A 25,709-nucleotide genomic window follows, 5' to 3' on the forward strand; every position below is an offset into this window, starting at 1 on the left:
AAAAACTAACCACTGGATCTCTTGCATATTACACACTGCTGTTGCATTGATACTTTTCTCTCCTCTGTATGCATTCTTTTTTTATCTTCAGTCTTCATTGATTCTACAATTGGGAATATTTTCCCATTAGACATTTATGTGATTCTTATCTTTAAATGTTGTGATATATTGTCCTTGGCCTTCAGGAGATCTATCAATTAACATTGCTAATGAATAGGAAAAATAGTAAAACACTAAAAATGAAAATAGACTGGGTGTGGTGGCTCATGCCTGTAATCCCAGCACTTTGGGAGACTGAGGCGGGCGGATCACTTGAGGCCAGGAGTTCAAGACCAGCCTGGCCAATGTGGCAAAACCCCATCTGTATCAAAAATACAAAAATTAGCCAGGTGTGATGGCACATGCCTGTAATCCCAGCTACTCGGGAGGCTGAGGTAGGAGAATCACTTGAACCAGGGAGGCAGACAGAGGTTGCAGTGAGCCAAGATCATGCCACTTCACTCCAGCCTGGGTGACAGAGTGAGACTCCGTCTCAAATAAATAAATAAATAAATAAAATGAAAATAGATATCTGAAAAAAAGACCTTGGCACAATTGTTCACCTTATAAATCTGTGGTTTGTGTTTATTATTTCCTTGTCAATATGATTAGTGTCAGAGTTACTGTTCTTTTTAATTTTTTGCCTTGTAAACAGGTGGTAAAGAGATCATTTAATTAGACCGTGTGCTATAGGGAGTGCACTACATGAACAATCAGTTTATATACACCATGGAATACTATGCAGCCATAAAAAAGAATGAGTTCATGTCCTTTGCAGGGACATGGATGAAGCTAGAAACCATCATCCTCAGCAAACTAACAGAGGAACAGGAAACCAAACACCGCATGGTCTCACTCATAAGTGGGAATTGAACAATGAGAACACATGGACACAGGGAGGTGAACATCATATACTGGGGCCTGTCACGGGGTGGGGGAAAAGGGGAGGGAGAGCATGCGGGGCTTAAAACCTAGATGAGGGGTTGATAGGTGCAACAAACCACCATGGTACATGTATACCTATGTAACAAACCTGAGCATTCAGCACATGTAGCCCAAAACTTAAAGTAAAATAAAAGAAAAAAAATAATAAAACTGAGCAAGATAAGAAAAAAACAGCAAATAATTTTTTAATGTTACACAGAAAATAATATCTGGCTTGTCGTATTCTAGCATAAAGTGAGTCAACATCATTGTTTAAAAGTCAGACAGATTTCAATTCAGCATTTTTCTCCCCAATCTAATTATTTCAGAAGCTCAGGTAGGATCAGAAAGAGGCAGTATCCTTCCATGTAGGAACACACCAAAGGAGCTAATTACATAAAAACAGAAAATACATAAACAACACATGTAAAGAGGGTAAATGACAGATGGCTAAATGCCATAACTAAGTTTTATTATACTACCATTAACCACCAAAATTATGCATTTCCTAAAGTAGCATAGTTTGGAAACAAATAGCATATATTTTAGAAACTGTCCCCTTGAACTGTATAAATTGCAAAATAAACAGATATATTACCCTTTCTCTGCCTCCCCTACAGTAACTCATTAACAGATAGACTTAAGCTCCTGCACTTTCTGACCCTCCCAGGACTTGAGTTGCCTTGTCTGGTATCCTTATGCAGAATGAACTGAAATAATCATCAATCTGAAAAGCTACTCTTAAACAGGTAATTCTAACTTAACCTACTTGTATATTTTATGGAACACCTAGGGACAGACTGTTAGAACAATGGGAATCTTATAAAAATGTATTAATCTAATTCTCTCATTTTACAAATGGAATAATTCATAGAGAGTTCTGATCTGTTCAAGGGCACACACTCATTTAGTGGCAGAGCCCAGACTAGAACCCAAGTAATCTGTCTCCCTCTCCAGTGCTTTTTCCCACAGGCTTTGCCAGATACTGTTTCATGTCTTGGATTACATTGGTAGAACCTTTTGTTAATACATAGGTGAATCCTTGTCTTCCAGATTAGGCTATTGAATTTCCTTATCCCAACTCTATATTTATGTTTTCTGATTTTATGGAATGTCATATTCCTTTTTCTCCAACGTATTTTAAGGGCTACAATATATGGCAAATTTTAACCGTTGTTTCTGTTACTTATTTGAATTTAGATGAATTATTTGTATAGTTATAAAGATAAGGTGTCCAGAAACCATATTCATGATGTAAATGAGATCACCTTGTATCTGCTAAAAACATTCTAGTTAAACAGAAGATAAACAATAAATAAGTAGTCCCTGCAGGAGATAATTTCATCAGGGGACCCTAGTTACAATTCAGGTGAAACAGACCAAATGCCAGAGCTCTTTATCACCCTCGCCAAGACTGTATCCATGACAAGCTTTAGTAAGCAAAGAGAGCAATAGGAAGCACTTTCTTTTTGAGGTAGAAAAGGGCTCTATAAGTTGAATATTCCCCAAATTACATTATTTGTATTAGTTAAAAGAACACAATAGTGTAGCAGCCAGAAAACAAATATTTGCTCATAAGTTTTTATCATTTTTTTCCACCTGGACCTGGGGATTCCTATTGCTCATATGTTTACTCACAGCTGATACTCTTTCAACAATAGGGGAGATACCATATTACTGTTTTCTACCATGGAAGATTCAGTGCAATGGGTTCATTTTAATTACCACGTAAAGTGACTCAGACTTTGAGGTCGTGAAATGATCCCCTTTATAAGACTAAATCACTTTTTTTTTTTTTTTTTTTTTGAGACAGAGTCTCACTCTGTCAACCAGGCTGGAGTGCAGCAGCACGATCTCAGCTAACTGCAACCTCTGCCTCCCAGGTTCAAGCGATTCTCCTGCCACAGCCTCCGGAGTAGCTGGGACTACAGGCATGTGCCACCACGCTGATCTAATTTTTGTATTTTTAGGAGACATGGGGTTTCACCTTTTTTGGCCAGGCTGGTCTCAAACTCCTGACCTCAAGTGACCTGCCCACCTCAGCCTCCTAAAGTGTTGAAATTACAGGCACGAGCCATAGTACCCAGCCGAATCACTCGTTTATTTTTTTTTACATCACTCTTACGAGTCATCAAAAACAACTATAAAGTAAGTGTCTAGGATGTTTATTTCACTATTATGTACTTTCTCAGGCATTATACACAATATGATGTCTGTAAATGAAGGCGGGCAGATCACTTGAGGTCAGGAGTTCGAGACTAGCCTGGCCAACATGGCAAAACCCTGTCTCTACTAAAAAACACAAAAATTAGCCAGGCATGATGGGGCATGCCTGTAGTCCCAGCTACTTGGGAGGTTTGAACTCAGGAGGTTGCAGTGAGCCATGATCGTGCCACTGCACTCCAGCCTGGGCAACAGAGTGAGACTCCATCTCAAAAATAAATAAATAAATAAATAAATAAATAAATAAAAGAAATTCTGCAAGGTGGTAAGTTATTGCAGAAAAATAAAACCAGTTCCATGTCAATCTACTATAAGCCCACTCAGATCTAAGACATCTTATTTGCCTAGAGCAAGCTTATCCATGCATGCGGCCCAGGACACTTTCAATATGGCCCAACACAAATTCATAAACTCTTTTAAAATTATAAGACTTTTTTTGCGATTTTTTAAAGCTCATCAGCTATCGTTAGTGTTAGTGTATTTCATGTGTGGCCCAGTTCAAGTCTCAAAACTGAAGAACCTGGAGTCTGATGTTCCAGGGCAGGAAGCATCCAGCACAGGAGAAAGACGTAGGCTGGCAGGATAGGCCAGTCTTGCCTTTTCATGATTTTCTGCCTGCTTTATATTCATGGGCAGTGGATTATATTGTGCCCACCAGATTTAGGGTGGGTCTGCTTTCCCCAGCCCATTGACTCAAATGTTAATCTCCTTTGGCAACACCCTCACAGATACACCTAGGATCAATACTTTCATCCTTCAATCCAATCAAATTTGTGAGAAACAAATTCACCCGTCTAAACCCAAACAATGAACTCAGAGACCCAGAGAACAGCGAAAGTGAGACTTTTAATGACGGTCTTGCAAGATCGGGTGTCTGGCATACAGGCACACCCAGCACAGTTTCAACAAGCAATTTACACCCTAGTGCACAGGCCCCTCCCTCAGTTCCTCATAGGCTGAGTACTAGCCTTCCACAATCTTCCTAGACATCACCTATTGATTGTTCTTCAAGTACATTCTTTAGGGTCTTTCTGCTGCATTTTATTGCAGCACACGATGCATTATGACTCTCAGGATTTTTCAAACATTTGACTTACGGCTCTAGTGGCTGCACTTAGCTGATAAGAAAGGGTACAATTATCTATGTTGCAAGCTAGCTTAAACTAAATTTCTTGGTGGAGTGGGGAAGGGGTAGATGAGGGGGCCCCCACCGATAGATGCCTGGCCACTGGGTGAAAGGGAAAGAAGGAAGGTGGATTGTTCTTCAAGTACATTCTTTAGGGTCTTTCTGCTGCATTTTATTGCATCGAATCGATTAATCATCTAATGGAATCGCATGGAACCATCGAATGAAATCGAATGGAATCATCTTCGAATGGAGTCGAATGGAATTATCATCAAATGGAATCTAATGGAATCATCAACAAGGGAATCGGAAGGAATCATCATCGAATGGAATCGAATGGAATCATCAACGAATGGAATCAAATGGAATCATCACAGAAAGGAATCATAGGGAATCATTGAAAGGAATCGAACGGAATCATCAAATGGAATCAAATGGAATCATCAACGAATGGAATCCAATGGAATCATCAAATGGACACGAATGGAATAATCAAATGGACTCGAATGGAATCATTGAATGGAAGCGAATGGAATCATAGATTGGACTCGAATGGGGTCATCATCAAATGGAATCGGATGGAATCAACGAAGGGATTTGAATGGAATAATCGAATGGATTCGAACGGAATCAGCATCGAATGGAATTGAATTGAATCATTGAATGGACTTGAATGGAATCATCATCGAATGGAATCAAATGAAATCATCATCAGATGGAATCGAATGGAATCATCACTGAACGGAAATGAATGGAATCATCGAATGAACTCAAATGGATTAATCGAATGGACTCGAATGGAATCATAGAATGGAATCGAATGGAATCTTCGAATGGACTCGAATGGAATCATCATCAAATGGAATCAGATGGAATCAACGAATGTACTCGAGTGGAATCATCGAATGGACTCGAATGGAATCAAATGGAATTATCGAATGGAATCGAAAGGAATCATCATGGAATGAAATCCAATAACAGCATCGAATGGAATCGAATGGAATCATAGAATGGAATCAGACAGAATCGTCATCGAATGGAATCAAATAGAAGCATCGAATGAAATCGAATGGAATCATCATCGAACGGACTCATATGGAATCATCATCGAATGGACTCGAATGGAATCATCGTCAAATGGACTCCAGTGGAATCATCATCGAATGGAATCGAATGGAATAATCGATTGGACAGGAATGGAATCACCATCGAATGTAAACGAATGGAATCTTCGAATGGAATCGAATGAAATTATTGATCGGAATCGAATAGAATCATCATTGAATAGAATCGAATTTGATCATCATCGAATAGAATCTAATGAAATCAATATCGAATGGAATCTAGTGGAGTTATCATCTAATGGAATTGAATGGAATCAGCAAGGAATGGAATCGAATGGAGAAATTGAATGGAATCCATTGGAATCATCATCGAATGGAACCAAATGCAGTCATCATAGAATGGAATTGAATGGAATCAATGAAGGGACTTGAATTGTGTCATCATTGAATGGAATCGGATGGAATCATCAAATGGACTCGAATGGAATCATCGAATGGACTCTAATGGAATCATCATCGAATGGAATCGAATGAAATCATCGAATGGACTCGAATTGAATCATTGAATGGACTCGAATGGAATCATCATCGAATGGAATCGAGTGGAATCTTTGAATGGAATCAAATGGAATCATCAAATGGAATCGAACAGATTTATAAGAAACTTACTTGAACCAAACAATAGAAAATCAAACAAACCAAAACCCCCTAAAACTGTGATGAACAAAGTAGACATCAAAACAGGAAATATCACTGGGGATGAAGAATAACATTTCAAAATGACAAAGGGGAAAATACATCAAGAAGTCATGTAAATAAGAAATATGTATGCACACAATAGCATTACTTCAAAATACATAATATAAAACCTATTAAAACTGAAAGGTAAAATAGTAAAACCATAGTCATCCATGGGGATTTCAACAGTCTCCTGCCAGAAATTTTTAAATTTTGTTAAACGAAATGTTGGGAAGGGTAGAGAGGATCTTAAAAATATAATTAGCCAATTTGATCTAATTGAATCTTTTAGAATAATCTAAGGATGAGGAATGAGGTAGCAGAGAGAGAAAAGGCAGACATCAATGTGACATTAGTGTTTCAAGGCTATGAGAATACACCAATAATGGTGTGTGTGTGTGTGTAGATGGTAAGCTCAATCTCAAAAATATTGAGTTTTAACTGACAATTATTAGGAAAGATAAGAGGAAATGATATCTAGTGAGAGGCTATATGACTGAACTCTAAGAGAAAGGTCACAGCAGAAATTGTGTACTTGACAGCTCTATAAGGAGGTCAGTCAAACATAAGTCAGTGATAAATTCTCAGGTGTAAAAGCAGAGGAATGAGGATTAGATTGAAAACACATGGAAGCAGAGTGACTTATGATAAAAACATGAGCTTGAAAATCCTGCAGAGAGGGCTTTAAATCCTGGGTATGATATTCTGCTTGTGTAGGCAATAGTGATAAAAACACAACAAAGAGAGGTAAAGAGCACTTTCCTTTGATATAAGTAAAGGGCATGTCTTATTGCACATATATATATATATAGGTATTGAACTGAGATTCAACATGTTTCTCTCATTGAAAAAGCAAGCTCTCCAGGCCTTCATGTTCCCAGTGAGGTAGGTAACCTTCTGATGATTATACTCACCCTCCCTCATTGCAAAGCTCCCATTGTTATTGTCTTGGCTCTGGATTCCCTCTAAAATAGACTATGAAACAAATATCTGGGGTCAGATACTTTAATCAGAAATTGAGTAAGAAAGCAAAGAACTGGAGTAAATGAAGCAGAACACGAAGCCAGTGTCAATGAGTAGTTACTGCTATGTGCTCAGTAATGATGGAGGTATGGAGATTGTGTCAAAATAACTTTACAAAGAGATGGGGATTGCTGGAATCCCCATCTCTTATTGCTTAAGGATTGCCTTAGAATCATTAACTCTCCACCCCTAACTCCTTCTTTTTTCCTATGTGTGGTTGAGAAGCACTGGTTAGCCTCAAGAAGCTTACAGGCAGGCCCAAAAATCAGAAAGACAGGCATGATGTGGGGAGCTCTCAGTTAGCTGGAAACAGGTGAATTTCAGGTGAACACATTGAGTCCAGGACATAGAAGACAAGTCATCAGCAATATCTGCTATAGCCACTTTTCTTTTTCTTTTTAAGAATATATATACATTTTATTGGGGGTCCCCAAGTCCCCCTTCAGTTTAATGATTCACATAACCCAAGAAAGCTGATTTTTTTTTTGTGGTTATAGTTTCTAACAGTGAAAGAAACCAGATTAAAATAATCAGAAGCATAAAAGCACATAAAGTTGAGTCCAGGACAAACCAGATGTGAGCTTACAGGTGTCCTTTCATAGTGGGGACTTCACACTGACGAATTTTCTTTACAATGGTGTGAGACAACATGTGTGAACTTGTTGCCAACTAGGGAAGCTCAATCAGTCTTGAGTCCAGGGTTTTTATTAGGATTCCACCACATATGCATCGAGCGTCCTGTGACTGAACATATCTACTCAGTTCCCAACCTCCCTATGCCTTAAGAGAGGTCATATTAATATGGCATTACACAAAGTCATAGGCATACAGAAACAGGCACTCACAAGAAATCACGTTGTTAGCATCAACTATTTGATATGACCAACGATTTCAGGTACACAAAGACTCTCATCAGGCAACATATACCAAGGGCTCATAGAAAGAACACAGAGCAAAATATATTGTAAACATACAGATAGATCTAAATAAAACATTAGGTGTTGAATCAAAAGGATATTTAAAATTAGATAAGCACTGCAATATGTATGTTAGGAAGCAAATTATTAGGGCTGAAGTATTCAAAGACCCCTTAATTGTCTGACAAGAGCAGAAAGGTATGACTTTGCAACTCTTTTTTTTTTTTTTTTTTTTGAGAAGGAGTCTCATTCACTCTTTCTCCCAGGCTGGAGTGCGGTGGCGTCATCTCCGCTCACTGCAACCTCTGCCTCCCAGGTTCAAGCAATTCTCCTGCCTCAGCCTCCTGAGTAGCGGGGATTACAGCCGCGTGCCACCATGCCTGGCTAATTTTTGTATTTTTAGTAGAGACGGGGTTTCACCATGTTGGTCAGGCTAGTCTCCAACTCCTGACCTCGTGATCCACAGGCCTCGGCCTCCCGAAGTGTTGAGATTACAGGCATGAGCCACTGCGCGCCACCGACTTTGGAACTTTAAAAAATTGACTGGACATTATGCATTTCTCTGTTGTATCTATGAAAACAATAAAAATCAAAGTCATAATTTTAAAACAAGAAGACAGAAAGTGATAGGAGAAAATGAGACATTTTATATATATATATATATATACACAACAAATTAATAATACAAAATTAAGTATAAATGATCAAAGATTCACTTAAACCTAAGTAGACAATGTTCTTGTTAAAATACAAAGATTGGCAAAATTTAAAACATCCGTCTCTATCATGGTTACAAGAGACACAACTAATATATAAATTTACAGAAACTTTGAAGTTCAAACAATACAGATACTGTGTATATATGATATACATGCAAACATACTACATGAATATAATTTTTTAAAAAGTTGCTATGTAGACAAAATAGAATGTAAGTTAGAAACATTTATTAAAATAAGTTAGTCTAACCAGTGTGATAAAAGTTTTAAGTTATTAAGAAGATGTGATGACTTAAATGTGCATTAGCCTGATACATACATATATATATACACACAAACCACACACTCTCTCTCACACACACAGACACACACGTATTTAGAGAGAGAGTCAAATTATATAAAGCAAAAATATCAGAAGGTAAGTAGAAATGGATAAGCCCCCAAATATTATAGACATTTCAAACACACGTCTTTCAGTAATAGATAAAAGAAAAAATTAAAAGAGTAAGTTTTAAAAGAAGCTAGTGGATTTTAAAAAGGGCAAATATTATATAAGGAACATGAATATGATAATTCATGTTATTTTCATGTTCATACAGAATACTTACAAAAATTAACATTTTCTAGACCATACCACAAATTCAAACAATTTTCACGGAAATAACGTGACACAGAATATATTTCCTAAACAAACAGCAATGAAGGCAGATATCAATACAAAAAGGAAAGTTAGAAACATAAGTGTAATAATATTGGTTGGAAGCTATTTTAATGAATATTGAAATATTTTAAAGGTGAATAGTCAATACAAATAAACCAAACACTTTTGTAAGGCCACTAAGATGCATGTGTAATGTGTAATGCCTCCTTTTATAAGGAGTAAATCTGTAACATCACCTGGGCTATTTGACAACTACAAAGTGAACGTGAGAAGGAGAAAAACAGTGAGAGAGAGAGAGATAAAACCAGTATAATAAACATAAAGAATGAAGGAGATAGCCAGGCGCCATTGTTCACGCCTGTAATCCCAGCACTTTGGGAGGCCGAGGCAGGTGGATCACCTGAGGTCAGGAGTTCGAGACCAGCCTGGTCTAACATGATGAAACCCACTCTCTACTAAATATACAAAAATTAGCCTGGCATGGTGGCATGCATCTGTAATCCCAGCTACTCGGGAGGCTGAGGTGGGAGAATTGCTTGAACGTGGTGGGTGGAAGTTGCAGTGAGTAGAGATCACACGACTGCACTCCAGCTTGGGCGACAGAGCAAGACTCTGTGTCAAAAAAAAAAAAACCAAAAAACAAAAAATAAAAAAACGAGGAAATAGTACACGAAAAAGCAGAAGTAAAGCAACTGGGTATATATTTAAAAATGCAAAAGCTCACTTTTTCAGAAAAATATTAAAATATTAAATCTAACAAATATCTAGGTAGACTGATGGAGAAAAATACAGAAAATGCACAAAAAAACAATTACCTGGAATGCGAACGTTACAAAACGTCAGCAGTTGTAGATTTTAAATAAGCAATGATTTTTGAGTTCAACCATGGTGGGGTATATTGAAAAGAATCTCTCAGAAAAAAAGAAAAAGAAAACTGTTATAAAGCTATGTACAAAATGTTAAGCACTATTAAAGTCTTCCAAATCTACCAGTTACGGAGTTATTGGTCTTGGACTAACGCTCCTGAAAAGAAAAAAACCAAACAAAATAAGACAATACCTAAAAACCTGGATAAAATGGCCTACCGTGGGCACTGGCAATGCATCCAAGCAGGTAGGACCTGGGTGCTACATTCTCTTTGTCAGAACACAAAGCATTCATACACTCTTCTCACCCTCACTTTCACCTTTTAATCTTTGATCTACTATTAAATGTATTCTACATTACTATCAATCCTTTGCTCAAAATTTCTTTACTCACATTTTGCTTGATGCACTTGGATAGACTGTTCAAGAAAGTGTGAGTAGTGAATTCCTCAAACTCTTGCATATTCAAAAGCACATTTTTGAACCCTGATGCTTGAAGTGTAGCTTGGGTAACAGATGGGCTTTAAGCCAATTTTGGCATGCAAGGGGTTGAGTTTATTAGGCATCAGCACCGCTGAAAATCGTGGGGATGCAGGCTTAATTTCAACACTATTCTAAATACTTGAAAGATATTATATAAGTCTTTAATAAACTCCTGTGTCTACAAATGGTTCACATTAACTCAATATCCATGATTAAACATGTATAAAATCAAGGCACTGTTCTTTAGTGGAGACTTGCTGGCTATTCTATGAGAGGAGGTTATTGTTATTGTAATCTCATCCTCTCATAAAATTGTATCATATTACTCATAACCAGCCCTTCATATTCTATACCTATTTTGGTATTTTAAAATAAGATATCTTTGAAACTCTTGAATTCAAAGAGGGAATCTGAATAATTTTTAAAATGTCAATGAAATGTCATTTCTTCATGCTGCAACAACTAAAAATTGACTAAAGTGCTTCTCTTCAATCTTTCTGGAACATTTTTTGTCTAAATTCTAAGAAAAATCACAATAGGTTTTAACCACAAATGTGAGAATATTCTAAATGTTACGGTGGAACAATTTTTTAAATATTTTACAGTAATTTTTCATCATGGTGACAGTGTGCTAAATTTTTTTAAGCCAACTATTACTGTAGACATTTAAGTCAGGATTCTAAGAAGCTGTTCTAAAGTCCAAAATTGAGTTTCATATACGCTGATATTATATATATATTTGCTTAAAAAATTAATACATGTGAGCTGTGTTTCAAATAGTTGAGAGATTATTATATCAAAGATTCTTGATTATATAAAATGCCAATTACTTATAGGCAGACATGCTTTAAATAATTACTAAGGCAGTTGTGGTTGATTCTACTCTTGCTACTGGCATTTATATGGACATACTATTATGGTCTGAAGAATATTTAGGCAAATTTATCCCTCATATGATCAGAAGAACAATGCAAGATAGTTTATATCTGAAAGGAAAAAAATCTTTATATGGTTCTGAAAGCGTAAATCATTAACAACTTGGATAATAATTAGCATAAAAATACACAAACATGCCCTCTTCCTAGCAGTAAGTACACAGTGACAACAGAATCAAAGCATGTGGCTATGTGCATGTTTATATTTCAAGACGCAGAGCACTCTATTCCTCCTCTCTGCCCTTTCTAGATGGCACAATTCCTCATGAATCTAAGTGCAGTTATAGGGTGGATTAGGGTGACCTGCCATTTGTATGCAACTTATCTCTAGTTTGGAAGTAATTAATGTCAAAATATATTTTTAGTTTGGAAGTAATTAATGTCAAAATATATTTTTAAAAGATAATTTCAAATTTCAGGGCAAACTAGCATGGTTTCACCCCTTTTCTTTGGAACATTTTTTCTAAGGTTGGAAAAGTAAGGTAGGCTTTAGTACGATTTTAAATAATAAGTTTTCAAAGTGAGACGCAAAATGGTGGCGCCAACACAATTCAAATCTGCTACATTTTGAAGACGCTTATTGGAGAAAAGACCTTCTCATCATTTTTCTCTTACAGGAAAGGAAATAACATGTACAGTTGACCCTTAAGCAACACGGAGGTTGGGGTGCTGGCCCCCCTGCACAGTAGAAAATCCACTATAACTTTGACTCCCCCAAAACTTAACTACTAATAGCCTACTGTAAGCCTTACAAATAACACAGTCAATTAACACATATTTAATATGGTATATGGCTTATATACTGTATTCTTAACAAACATGCCAGAGAAAAGAAAAAAGAAAATCATAAGGAAAATAGATTTACTAGTTATTAAATGGAAGTAGATGATCAAACAGGTCTTCATCCTCATCCTTTTCATGGGCAGGGTGTGGATAAGGATGTAGAATTGTTGGTTTTGCTAAGTGGACGTGCACAGTTCAAACCCCTGTGGTGCAAAGGCCAACTGTATAGCCATTGAATAGCAATTTATTTTTAGAAATTAACCTCACTAAAATACTCTTAGAAGGATGCCAAAAAAAAAAGTGAATAAGTATTTTTGGTTCATCTATTACATCATCTCATTTCATTATTTCATTTCTTTTCATCATTTCATTTCCTCATTTCATCATTTCATTTCATCCTTTCATCATTTCATCATTTCGTCTCATCATTTCATCTCATTTTATCATTTCATTTCATTCTTTCATTTCATTTCATCACTTCATCTCAACATTTCATTTCATCCTTTCACTTCATCTCATCATTTCATCTCATCATTTCATTTCATCTCATCCTTTCATCTTTTCTTTTTTTATTTTATTTTATTTTTTTTATTTTTTTTTTAAATTTATTTATTTTTATTGATCATTCTTGGGTGTTTCTCACAGATGGGGATTTGGCAGGGTCATAGGACAATAGTGGAGGGAGGGTCAGCAGATAAACAAGTGAACAAAGGTCTCTGGTTTTCCTATGCAGAGGACCCTGTGGCCTTCCGTAGTGTTTGTGTCCCTGGGTACTTGAGATTAGGGAGTGGTGATGACTCTTAACGAGCATGCTGCCTTCAAGCATCTGTTTAACAAAGCACATCTTGCACCGCCCTTAATCCATTTAACCCTGAGTGGACACAGCACATGTTTCAGAGAGCACAGAGTTGGGGGTAAGGTCACCGATCAACAGGATCACAAGGCAGAAGAATTTTTCCTAGTACAGAACAAAATGAAAAGTCTCCCGTGTCTACCTCCCTCTACACAGACATGGCAACCATCCGATCTCTCAATCCCTTCCCCGCCTTTCCCCCGCTTCTATTCCACAAAACCGCCATTGTCATCATGGCCCATTCCCAATGAGCTGCGGGGTACACCTCCCAGACGGGGCGGTGGCCGGGCAGAGGGGCTCCTCACTTCCCAGTAGGGGCGGCCAGGCAGAGGCGCCCCTCACCTCCCGGACGGGGCGGCTGGCCGGGCGGGGGGCTGATCCCCCCACCTCCCTCCCGGACAGGGCAGCTGGCCAGGCGGGAGGCTGACCCCCCCACCTCCCTCCCGGATGGGGCGGCTGGCCGGGCGGGGGGCTGACCCCCCTACCTCCTTCCCGGACCGGGCGGCTGGCCGGGCAGAGGGGCTCCTCACTTCCCAGTAGGGACGGCCGGGCAGAGGCGCCCCTCACCTCCCGGACGGGGCGGCTGGCCGGGCAGGGGGGCTGACCCCCCCACCTCCCTCCCGGATGGGGCGGCTGGCTGGGCAGAGGGGCTCCTCACTTCCCAGTAGGGGCAGCCGGGCAGAGGCGCCCCTCACCTCCCGGACGCGGCGGCTGGCCGGGCAGAGGGGCTCCTCACTTCCCAGTAGGGGCGGCCGGGCAGAGGCGCCCCTCACCTCCCGGACGGGGCGGCCGGCCGGGCGGGGGACTGACCCCCCCACCTCCCTCCCGGACAGGGCGGCGGGCCAGGCGGGGGGCTGACCCCCCCACCTCCCTCCCGGTCGGGGCGGCTGGCCGGGCGGGGGGCTGACCCCCCCACCTCCCTCCCGGACGGGGCGACTGGCCGGGCGGGGGGCTGACTCCCCCACCTCCCTCCCAGATGGGGCGGCTGGCCAGGCGGGGGGCTGACCCCCCCACCTCCCTCCCGGACGGGGTGGCTGGCCGGGCGGGGGGCTGACCCCCCCCACCTCCTTCCCGGACGGGGTGGCTGGCTGGGCAGAGGGGCTCCTCACTTCCCAGTAGGGGCAGCCAGGCAGAGGCGCCCCTCACCTCCCAGACGGGGCGGCTGGCCGGGCAGGGGGCTGACCCCCCCCCACCTCCCTCCCGGACGGGGCGGCTGGCCTGGTGGGGGCTGACCCCCACCTCCCTCCTGGATGGGGTGGCTGCCGGGCAGAGACGCTCCTCACTTCCCAGACGGGGTGGCTGCCGGGCGGAGGGGCTCCTCACTTCTCATATGGGGTGGTTGCCAGGCGGAGGGTCTCCTCACTTCTCAGACGGGGCGGCTGGGCAGAGACGCTCCTCACCTCCCAGACGGGGTCGCGGCCGGGTAGAGGCGCTCCTCACTTCCCAGACGGGGCGGCGGGGCAGAGGCGCTCCCCACATCTCAGACGATGGGCGGCTGGGCAGAGACGCTCCTCACTTCCTAGATGGGATGGTGGCCCGGAAGAGGCGCTCCTCACTTCCTAGATGGGATGGCGGCCGGGCAGAGACGCTCCTCACTTTCCAGACTGGGTAGCCAGGCAGAGGGGCTCCTCACGTCCCAGATGATGGGCGGCCAGGCAGAGACGCTCCTCACTTCCCAGACGGGGTGGCGGCCCGGCAGAGGCTGCAATCTCGGCACTTTGGGAGGCCAAGGCAGGCGGCATGCTTCGCCGGGTGGTCAGAGCTATTCGCCCATAGTCCGTAGCCCAGAGCCGGGGCTGCTCGGCTCTCCGTCCCGGGGGGCCGGGGCCGGGCTGGAGGCGTGCGAGCCTCTCATCGCTGCCTCCCAGCGCAGCCACCCGAGCCGCTGCCGCCGCCGCCGCCTCCCTCCATGGCTCAGCAAAACCATCCTTTCATCTTTTCGTCTCATCATTTCTTCATTTCATTTCATCTTTTCATCTCATTTCATTTCATCAATTCATCATTTCATCTCATCATTTCATCTCATTTCATTTCACTTCATTTGTTGCATTTCATTTCATCATTTCATTTCATCACTTCATCTCAATATTTCATTTCGTCACTTCACTTCATCTCATTTCATCATTTCATCTCATGATTTCATTTCATCTACTTTCATTTCATCATTTCATTTATTTCATCATTTCATCATTTGACTTCATGTCATTTCACATCATTTCATCATTTCATCTTTTCATTCCATCATTTCCTCATTTCATTTCCTCATTTCATCCTTTCATTTCATCTCATCATTTCATCCTTTCATTATTTCATTTAATCATTTCTTCTCACTGTTGCATTTCGTCATCTCATCACTTCATCATTTCACTTCATCTCATCATTTCATCATCTCATGATTTCATTTCATCTCATCATTTCATCTCATTTCATCTTTTCATCTCGTCATTTCATTTCATCTTTTCATCTCATCATTTCATTTGATCATTTCATCAATTCATCATTTCATTATTTCATCATTTAATCATTTCACTTCATTTCATCATTTCATTTCATCATTTCATATCATTTCTTCATTTCATCATTTGATCTTTTCATTTCATTTCATCATTTCATCATTTCATCATTTCACTTCATCATTTCATTTCATCATTCCATTTCATTTCATTTCACAATTTCATCATTTCATCATTCCATTTCATCATTTCATTACATTTCATCATTTCATCATTTCACTTCTTCTCATATCATCTTTCATTGCGTTATTTCATTTCATCTCATCATTTCATTTCATCTCATCATTTCATTTCATCATTTCACTTCATCTCATCATTTCATCTCATCTCATCATTTCATCTTTTCATCTCCTCATTTCATTTAATTATTTCGTTTCATTTCACCTTTTCATCTCATCATTTCATTTCAATTCATCATTTAATTTCATTTTTTCATCATTTCATCATTCACTTCATTTCATCATTTCATTTCATCATTTCATATCATTTCCTCAATTCATCATTTCATCTTTTCATTTCATTTCATCATTTCATTTCACTTCACTATTTCATTTCATTATTTCATTTCACCATTTCATGTCATCATTTCATTTCATCATTCCATTTCATCATTTCATTTCATTTCATCATCATTTCATCTCATTATTTCATTTCTTCGTTTCATCATTTCGTTTCATTTCATCATTTCATTTCATCATTTCATCATTTCTTTTCATTTCAGTGATACATGTATTTAATTGCTAATGCGATGCTCAGGAGACACCCTATTTCCCTTTGTAAAACACCTCCTTCAACAAAAGGCAACTTCTCATGGCTGGCTAAGTCTACAGGGATACCAGCCTCTCTTCAACCACCCAATTTCATTTAGAACCTCAAACAGCACCTCAGTTTCATAAAAACCTAAAACATAAACACAACACTTGGTTGTAAGTGAGCCAACAGTTTCTTGTCTCTTTCTCTGCTCAAGGCTTAAGGCCGTGTCTCTCCAACTACATTCAGTGGAAGAAAAGATCCCATGGACAAATAAGTTTGAGAATTGTTGTTGCAGGCATTCTCAGAACTTTCAAAACACAAATCCTCATCCGCAGGGATCTTCAGGAGGGAGATGGCTGATGCAGCACAACTTTCTTTCACAGGAGTATCTTGCAGAATACAGTATGAGATACAGAAAGGCTGCATTGAGTCTTTTTAATGGCCCAGGCCTTGGTGGGGGTGGGATAGGAGCTCTCCAGATAGCATCTAATGAGTAGGAACATTCAGGTGGCTTTTTGTTTCCTTATTGGCAAAACTGTGCGTACACCATGAATGAAGCTGGTCTCCCTTATCCACGTCAAAACTAAACTCAAATTAATTGGCTAAATTGGGACTCAACACCTCCAGGAGCCACGCGGCAGAAAGCCCCAACACACTTTAAATCAGCTTACCTCATCATATTTGAGGAAAGCAAAACGCTTATGACCAGTATGCTGCTAATACAAGTCTACAGATAATGCTGTATGAAAAACTAGTTTTCCCAATCATAGCTGGCATGGTCCACATTTTGCATTACACTTTCCCCCCCTTTTTTTAAATTTCAAACACAGGTCTTTTTCTCTTCTTTTTTTCAATTTTAATTAAATTATACAAGACGGAGTCTCAGTATGTTGCCCAGGCTGGTCTTCAACTCCTGAGCTCAAGCGATACAACCGTCTCCGCCTCCCAAAGTGCTGAGATTGCAGGCCTGAGACACTGTGCCTGGCCTTAAACACAAATCTTAATTCATTCTTACAATTATTCTGAGGTTACAAAAATGGAAGGGGAAGAAAAATGGCAAGTAGTTAGGCTGACTTCGGCTTCATTATTTGGAAGGACAGTTTGCTCGGTTAAAACACACTACTGCCTCCAAAGGCCAAGACAACAGAAAAATACAGACTTACATAAATAGATTTTATATGTGACAGCAGTTTGAATGGAGACTTTTTCAATGCAGTGAGAAACAGCTGTGCTTGGGAATAAATGACAACGAATTTTTTTATCTCAACAGCTGTCCTGAGAGCATGTCTCTACATCTCTACCTGCATTCTGGAATCAGGGAGAAAGCCAAAACGGACGACAAGACACTAGATCAGCCGTGTCCAACCCTTTGACTACAAGGACTTTTCCACCTATCTGTGGTGGTGGGTATCATGAAAATTATGCACAAACCTTTTTTTTTTTAACCTCATCAGCTGTTGTTAGCATTGGCGTATTTTATGTGCGGCCCAGGAGCATTCTTCTTCCAATGTGGCCCTGAGAAGCCAAAAGACTGGACACCTGTGCACTAGATCAAAAGGCTACTCCTTCTGGAAGCAATTGTAAAGAATTTCTGACATTATCTTGACATGAAAACCAATGGATAGTGGGACAGAATGCAAAATCTTGAAGAATTTTTCTTTTTTTTTTTTTGAGTCACGGTCTTGCTCTGTGGCCCAGGCTGGAGTACACTGGTGAGATCAGAGCTCAGTGCAGGATCAAGTGCTCCTCCCGCCTCAGCCACAGTAGTAGCTGGGACTACAGATGCGCACAACCACCCCTGGCTAATATTTTATTTTTTGTAGAGATGGGGTCTCACTATATTGTCCAGGTTGGTCTCAAACTCCTTGACTCAAGGGATCCAGGAAAGGATAACAGGTGGGAGCCACCACACCTGGCTATGTGCATGAACTTTTAAGACAAACACAAGGCCCCACAAAAGTTAAGGTTTTTCCCACCTAATTTCCAGGGGGATCTTTTGGTGCAAGGCTGAGAAACCCTTAAAAGTACACAGACAACTCCAAAGATTCAAGACAGTTCATTCGGGCTGAGCCAGCCCACTGGGCAGACTGACCTTCCAAAAAGACCCACCCATGACATACACCAGCTGGCTCTCCAAGAATCTCTTCAGTCCTCAGGGTCCCTAACGTACTGGACAGAGCTAGGAAAGCAAACCCATTTGCTTCTTCCTGCAGGAAACCCCTTGAGGTTAAGACCCCACAATCACATGAGGATGGAGCGGCTCACCCTCTGTCAACAGGCCAGACTCAAGGTGGTATAATGTCTTAACCAAGGGTGCGGGCCTCCAGGTCTGACTCCCAACTCAGTTCTTCTTTAATAACCACACTTTGTTAATTTTCCTTAACAGGGGTTCCTGGCAAGTCATTTCTCCCTCAGGCCTTCGGTTTCCTCACCTACAAGATGAGAGGGCTGGACCAGATGGAAATTCAGGGGTAAGGGGATGTCCTCGCGCAGCCTACCCCCACCCCCACGGGACCCTGGAGCCTCCACCCCAGTTCCCACCACGCACCCACTCCACAAATCCTGCCCAAGGTGAGGGCTGGTCCCGGGTCCTCTGGCTGCCGCATCAGCGAGTGCAGGAGGGAGGGGAAGCCTCCAAGGGGGTGACGTGGGCTCAAGGATGCAACTCGGCCAGGAGTGAACTGGGGCCCCGAAGGAGGTGTCCGGGCCGCTCCTGGAGCCCAGCCCGGGTCCCCGAACCCCTTACCTCCAGGGTCTGTATCTCCTGCTGGGTGAGGTCGTTGGACACAGCGCACTTGGTGCACAGCCCGCACAGGCTGCCAATGAAGATGACGATGAGCTTCTGGAGCTGCCCGCACTGCTGCAGCGCCCGGCTGGCCGCAGCCCCTGTGCCACCCTCCGTGGCCGCCGCATCACCCCCACCACCGCCCTCCTTCTTCTCTCCCATCGCCTCCGCAGGCAGCGCCGCTCTATGCAGGCCACAGGGGCCTAGGCAAGGAGCCCGGGGCGCCGGCGCCTAGGCAAGGAATCCCTGAGCCAGGAGAGCTGGACCAGGAGCACCCCTCGGCGCTGCCCTTGCCAGGACGCCAGTAGAGCTGGCAGCCGAGTCTGCCGCTCCCGCCCTCAGAGCCGCGGCGGCGGGGACAAAAATCCTCGGCGGCGGGGGCAAAATGTCGCGGTGGTAAAAAGCGGCGGCGACCGGGGCAAAAAGTCGCGGCAGCAAAAAGCCGCGGCGGCGGGGACAAAAAGGCGCGGCGGGGAAAAAGTCGCTGCGGCGAGGGGGCAAAAAGCCGTGACAGCGGGGGGCAAAAAGCCGCGGCGGGTAAAAGGCCATGGCGGGTAAAAAGCCGCGGCGGGCAAAAAGCCACGGCGGCGGTGGGGCAAAAAGCAGCGGCGGTGGCGGGGGGACAAAAAGCCGCGGCGGCGGGAGGGCAGAAAGCCGCAGCAGCAAAAAGCCACGGCGGCGAGGGTCCAAAAAGCTGTGTCGGCGGTGGGGCAAAAAGCCTGGTCGGGCAACAAGCCGCGGCGGGGTGGGGGCAAAAAGCCGCGGCGGCGGGGGGCACAAAGCCGCGGCGGGCAAAAAGCCGAGGCGGGGTGGGGGCAAAAAGCCGCGGCGGGTGAAAAGTTGCGGGGGCAGGGGGGAAAAAGCCACGGCGGGGAAAAAGCCGCGGCGGCGAGGGGGCAAAAAGCCGCGGGGTGCAAAAAGCGGCGGGGTGCAAAAGGTGGCGGGGTGCAAAAGGCGGCGGGGGGCAAAAAGTCGCAGCGCCGGGGGCGGCAAAAAGCCGCAGCGGGCAAAAAGCCGCGGCGACAAAATTCGCAGAGGCGAGGGGTCAAAAAGCCGCGGCGGGCTAAAAGCCGAGGCGGGGTGGGGGGAATAAGCCGCGGCGGCGGGGTGGGGGGAATAAGCCGCGGCGGCGGGGTGGGGGGAATAAGCCGCGGCGGCGGGGTGGGCAGAAAGCCGCGGCGGGCAAAAAGCCGCCACCTTGATTTGAATCCACTAAGTTCCCTGTTAGACTTCTGATCTACAGAACTGTGATAAATTTATGTTGTTTTATGCCACTAGTTTCATGATAATTTATTACAGCAGCAATAGAAAAATGCATGTCTTCTTATATTGACCTGAACAATGTTAAATAATAATGCAAATTTTGGGTGGAGAAAGAGATATTTAGGTTGAAAAGACAAATGAGGCTGCCTTGTCTCAACAACAAATGATTTAGAAATTTTCTACTTCATTAGATTAAATTAATGTTCTAATTTATTATAGTATTACTAATCTAGTTTCTAATGATATATTTCAATGCTTCATATTTCACTTTTCTGATTTTCTTTATCTGTATTTATTAATTTTTTGAAGTATCATTTTCAAAGGATTGGTATTTTCTCTAATGGTTTCTTATTTGAAATGCAAAGTCTCCTTAAAGTATTGGCACCCTCTACTACTTTTGCTAGTGTTTCTCCCATATATGCTGTGACAAAATTCAAGCCTTCTGTGTATATTTTGATTGTCATCTTTGAACATTTCTCACATTTCAACCATATCGCTAAGGATAGAATCTATCAGCTGAATCAATAGACAATGATCTTGCCCCATTCTCCTTAATTTCTTTCCCTAAACTAGTCATGGATAAATTGAGTATCAGCTGTTGTCTTTCCAGCAGCCCTTCCCCTTTTTTTTACTAGCAGCGCACTGCAATTAGATTGTAAATCACAGTACCCTGCCCCTTCCAAACTAACAGATAGCAAATAACCAAGATTCTCCCTCTCCTGGTAATCTGAAACCTGAATAGAATGTTTAGTTGGTCTTGAAATCGTCAATAGCACTCAAAAGAAACTGTCTCTAAGTTTCTGATTGAGATGACCCAAGCTGCTATAGTTTATTAATTTCTGAGACCTTGTTATCTGGTTTTTCCTTCAATTGTGTAATCTAAGCAGTATCTTCCTTTAAATGTCTTTATTTATTTATTTTTATTTTTTATTTTTTTTGAGACTGGGTCTTGCTCTGTCACCCTAGCTGGAGTGACAGAGCAGCAGCCTCAATTTCCAGGGCTCAAGCAATCTTTCCACTTCCACCGAGTAGCAAGGACTATAGGCATGTGCTATCATCCCTGAAAATTGTGTGTGTGTCTGTGTGTGTGTGTGTGTGTGCGGAGGAGTGGTGGGAGATGGGGTCTCACCATGTTTTCTGGGCTGGGCTTGAACTCCTGGGCTCAAGCAATCCCTCTGCCTCAGCCTCCCAAAGTTCTGGGATTATGACCAGTGTCAGTTTCTAATGTTTTCAACCAAAGACTTTGAACGGATTGATTCACAGGGGATGGTGGTCACGATGGCATGTATCATCATCTATTTCTGTGGATTCGATGCAAAAGTGTTTCTTTGTGTGCTATCTTAGTTAAGAATCATTTGGTTTTAGTGTAAGAATGGGGATAACAAGAGGAAAGAGAAAAAGAACAATTTTCAGAAGAATCTCCCCAGTGACTCCAATGCTGCCAATGTTCCTTCCAATTAACTCCTGTTCTCTTTCAGCTAAGAGGCAGCAAAATGGAGGCTGGAAAGAGATAGTGTACCTTTTGCTCCCTACTTGGCAGTAGAGTGTCAACAAACCTCTTTCCCAAGTCAATCCTATGTAACTTTTTAATGAAATTAAAGGCTCTAGCAACCATGTGTCTGTGTCAACTCTATCCAGCGCTCGACTTCTAGGTGGTGACATGTAAATGAGGATGAGTTTCACATAATGAGGCTGAATGTTCTATACATCAAAGTAGGGCAACATGGCCAATGGCAAGAATGTGAGTGGCAATGGGGACCACCCTTGGAGAAAAAGCCAGAATGATACCTTTGTGTCAGTCATGCTAAGTGGTAAACATTAGCAAATAAATGAGGTTGCATAGTGGACATATTTGTTTTGAGAGTTTTGGCTTTAAACCATTAGAACACTCAATACTCAATACCTTGCCCCCTCCTTAAAAAATGAACACTTATAAATCTGGGTTTTCGCAGAAAAGTGAAGTAAATTCGACCAAGGACACACAAATAGAAGCCACATTGCTAGTATTCCAATGCAGGCAGCTGTCTCCATTTTACTAATATGCTATTTAATGGAAAACCCTAGAGACCTAACTAGACCATAGCCTCATTGTGTCTTAGTCTAGTTCTGTGCCTGAGTCATACATTTCTGCCCTTCTCCTTGCACAAATTTGCTCTTTGTTCTACCAGCCTGAGCTGCCCTACTTCAAACAGTATTTATGCACTTCCCACAGAGGTACCTCCTTACCGGAGCCTTGCAGCTGACCTCGGCAATTCGGCCAGCTCCCTCTCCTGAAACTGCACCTCCTCCTCCAGCACAGATTCTATAACTTTGCACTCTTCACACTCTGAGAAAAGACAGACATGCCTGCATCATGGAAGGCTGGCCATGCTGCTGTGGTCACTGCCTGCAGGGCAGGAGGCAGGGTCTATCTCAAGGATAAAAGTATCCCCAGTACCAGGCTTTACACTGGGATTTCCATATCTTTATTCCTCAGTCTCTCACCTACTCCCTGTTTTAGAGATGAGGAAAGAAAAGCCCACAGGCTGATAAAGTCACTTGACAAGATGATTCAACTGGAATGAGGCAGTCAGAATTCACATCCCCTGAGGTCTGACGCCACATCTTTTTCTTTTATTTTCTTTTTATTTTTTCTTTTTCTTTTTTTTTTTTTTGAGATGGAATCTCACTTTTTTGCCCAGGCTGGAGGGCAGTGGCACAATCTCGGCTCACTGCACCTCTGACTCCCGGGTTATTCTCCTGCCTCAGCCTCCCAAGTAGCTGAGATTACAAGTGTGCCCCACCACACCCTGCTAGTTTTTGTATTTTCAGTAGAGACAGGGCTTCACCATGTTGGCCAGGCTGCTCTCAAACTCCTGACTGCAAATGATCCACCCACCTTGGCTTCCCAAAGTACTGGGATTACAGTAAGTGAGCCAATGCATCCAGCCATTACTTCAAATCTTAAGGCCAATTTACCAAGCCTTACAGCCTCTTAAGTAAAACATGAACATAAGGGCATGAAATAATGACTTCCTGTGTGTTTGGGAAGATACTAAGAATGGTAGGACTGATGGTCCTCCTGTGTCAGGAGTTTCAATAATCCCAAAAGATTTCAAAGATTTCAACATTTATCTGTATACAGCTGTGTAAAACTGTATATAGAGGAGAAAGATCCAAATGATATATGCCCAAAAGCTAGTAGGTGGTGTTTTAAAGGGAAAACCAACACATAGTGTTTGTCACGGTACTGTTGCAGTAGGTTTTTAAGAATTATCATCATATGATCGTCACCACCATCCAAAGAGGTAGTTACTACTCTATTGCCATTACAGATGAGAAAACTGAGGGACAGTGATGATAAGTTAGATTTGAACCCAGGAAATTTGGCCTTAGGGTATATGCTCTTTAATCACTGCACAATAATACCTTTATACTAGGGTCTTAGGTAATATCTTTCTTCTTCTCTAGCTTGAGAAATTTTTTTCCTACAATTATAATGAGTGAAGGTTTTTTTTTTTTAAACTAGTTTTTCCACACACCAAAGCTCATCTTTTCACTTCTTTAATAAGTGGGCTTTTGGCTTTACTTTTCTATGACAGTAAGTTAGACAGCAACTTTTAGCCACCCCCCACACAATGATGTATTTTAAAATAATTGTAGAAATTGGAAAACAAACTCAATTTCTATGTTAACCAGAATCCTCTTCTAATATCCCTGTTCCTCTCATGCCCTTGTTCCCATGTTTCCTTGTCATTACAGCTTCCCTTCCCTGACTATTAGTAACAGGTTTGGGATTTTACAGTGGATTTAAAAATGTGAGAGCTAACTGTGGAGAGGAAGGGGCCAGCCCCTAACCTGGCCTGGCCTTCTATTGAGAATGGCAGTCTGTTCCACTTGGCCTTGTTCTCATTTTGGCCATATGTCTCATAGCTCTGATCCTGGATGTCCACCTGCAGTTGCTTGCTGTCTGTAAAGTTGATACTCAGAGAGAGACAGAAAGGGTGTTACAAAGTCTCTGATTTTTCTGGAAATACCCTCAATCTAACCAGAGCATGAGGAATGGCTTATCTGAACTTATGTGCGAAGAGAATCTTGATCCAGGTATCATAAAGACTTTTTTCTGTGTCTGCTATTGAAGTTCACATCTCCACATATCTGTGACTCAGTTGAGAATAGCTAGTTTTAAGTTCCTTCAAGGCAGATAGGGTATACTATTACTTCTATCACCCCTGATGCTGTTGGCACAGTGCTTTGCAAATGGGCGCTCTTAAAAAAGTTTAAATCGAATCCTGATATGTTTTAGCCAACAGTGATGTTACATGTTTGTAGAATCTGATATTCATTGCTGAGAGGGGAAAGACAGTTTCATGCCTAAACCAAGGTTTTAGTCTCTATTCCTCACTACACTCGCCCTGCAAACTTTACACCTTTGTGCCTCAGTTTTTCTGTCCTTGGCAAATTGAGAGTAAAATGCCCACTTCTACCTTTCTGGGAGTGTAGTTAGCATAAAGTTAATTTTGATAGAGAATAAAGTCCGCAGTGTTTCATTTCACAGAGGAAAGATGGGCAATCATTTATCACTTTGGTGACCATGCCCCTTTGGGACCTACTATATTTCTGCAGGTGATTGGCCAGGGAGTAGGCAGTAGCTTTGGATGTCAGGAATTTCTCTGTGAGGTCTTGGAAGTTCTGTTTGCACTTTTCCAGTTCAGAGCGCAAGCACTGATTGGTTTCCAGGATGCTGATTTCTGCCCTTGGACCAAAACAAGTGGTGGCAGATACTGCCATGCTGAAGCTTGTGGAGGAAGTAGAATCAGAACCCAGACAAATAATAAATTAAAAACAAATGCATGGATTATGGTAATGGTTGCACTACTTGGGTAAATTACTAAAAATTATTCAACTGTACAATTATAATGGGTAAATTTTATAGTTTGTAAATTATACCTCAATAAAGTTTCTTTACATTAAACAAAGGATTTAAATGAGTCAAAAGAAAGCAGATCTGATTCATAACTTACTTTTGGGATAAATTTCATCAGCATCCCACAACTCTGAG

The 25,709-nt window shown here is 42.1% G+C and overlaps 1 protein-coding gene across 1 annotated transcript; it reads right to left on the minus strand.

Moving 5' to 3' along the window:
• Positions 1 to 1,153: 1,153 nt before the first annotated feature.
• On the minus strand, positions 1,154 to 25,438 carry LOC134809772 (uncharacterized). The gene is made up of 5 exons (XM_063808512.1): positions 25,261 to 25,438; positions 22,895 to 22,994; positions 22,202 to 22,316; positions 19,367 to 20,602; positions 1,154 to 8,625 (listed from the first exon to the last, which is right to left on the minus strand). The coding sequence occupies exons 1-4, from the start codon at positions 25,436 to 25,438 to the stop codon at positions 19,637 to 19,639; spliced, it is 1,359 nt and encodes a 452-aa protein (XP_063664582.1). The 3' UTR covers positions 1,154 to 8,625; positions 19,367 to 19,636.
• Between the last annotated feature and the right edge of the window lie 271 nt (positions 25,439 to 25,709).

The sequence above is a fragment of the Pan troglodytes genome, chromosome 1 (genome assembly GCF_028858775.2).
Source record: "Pan troglodytes isolate AG18354 chromosome 1, NHGRI_mPanTro3-v2.0_pri, whole genome shotgun sequence".
Lineage (NCBI taxonomy): Eukaryota > Metazoa > Chordata > Mammalia > Primates > Hominidae > Pan > Pan troglodytes.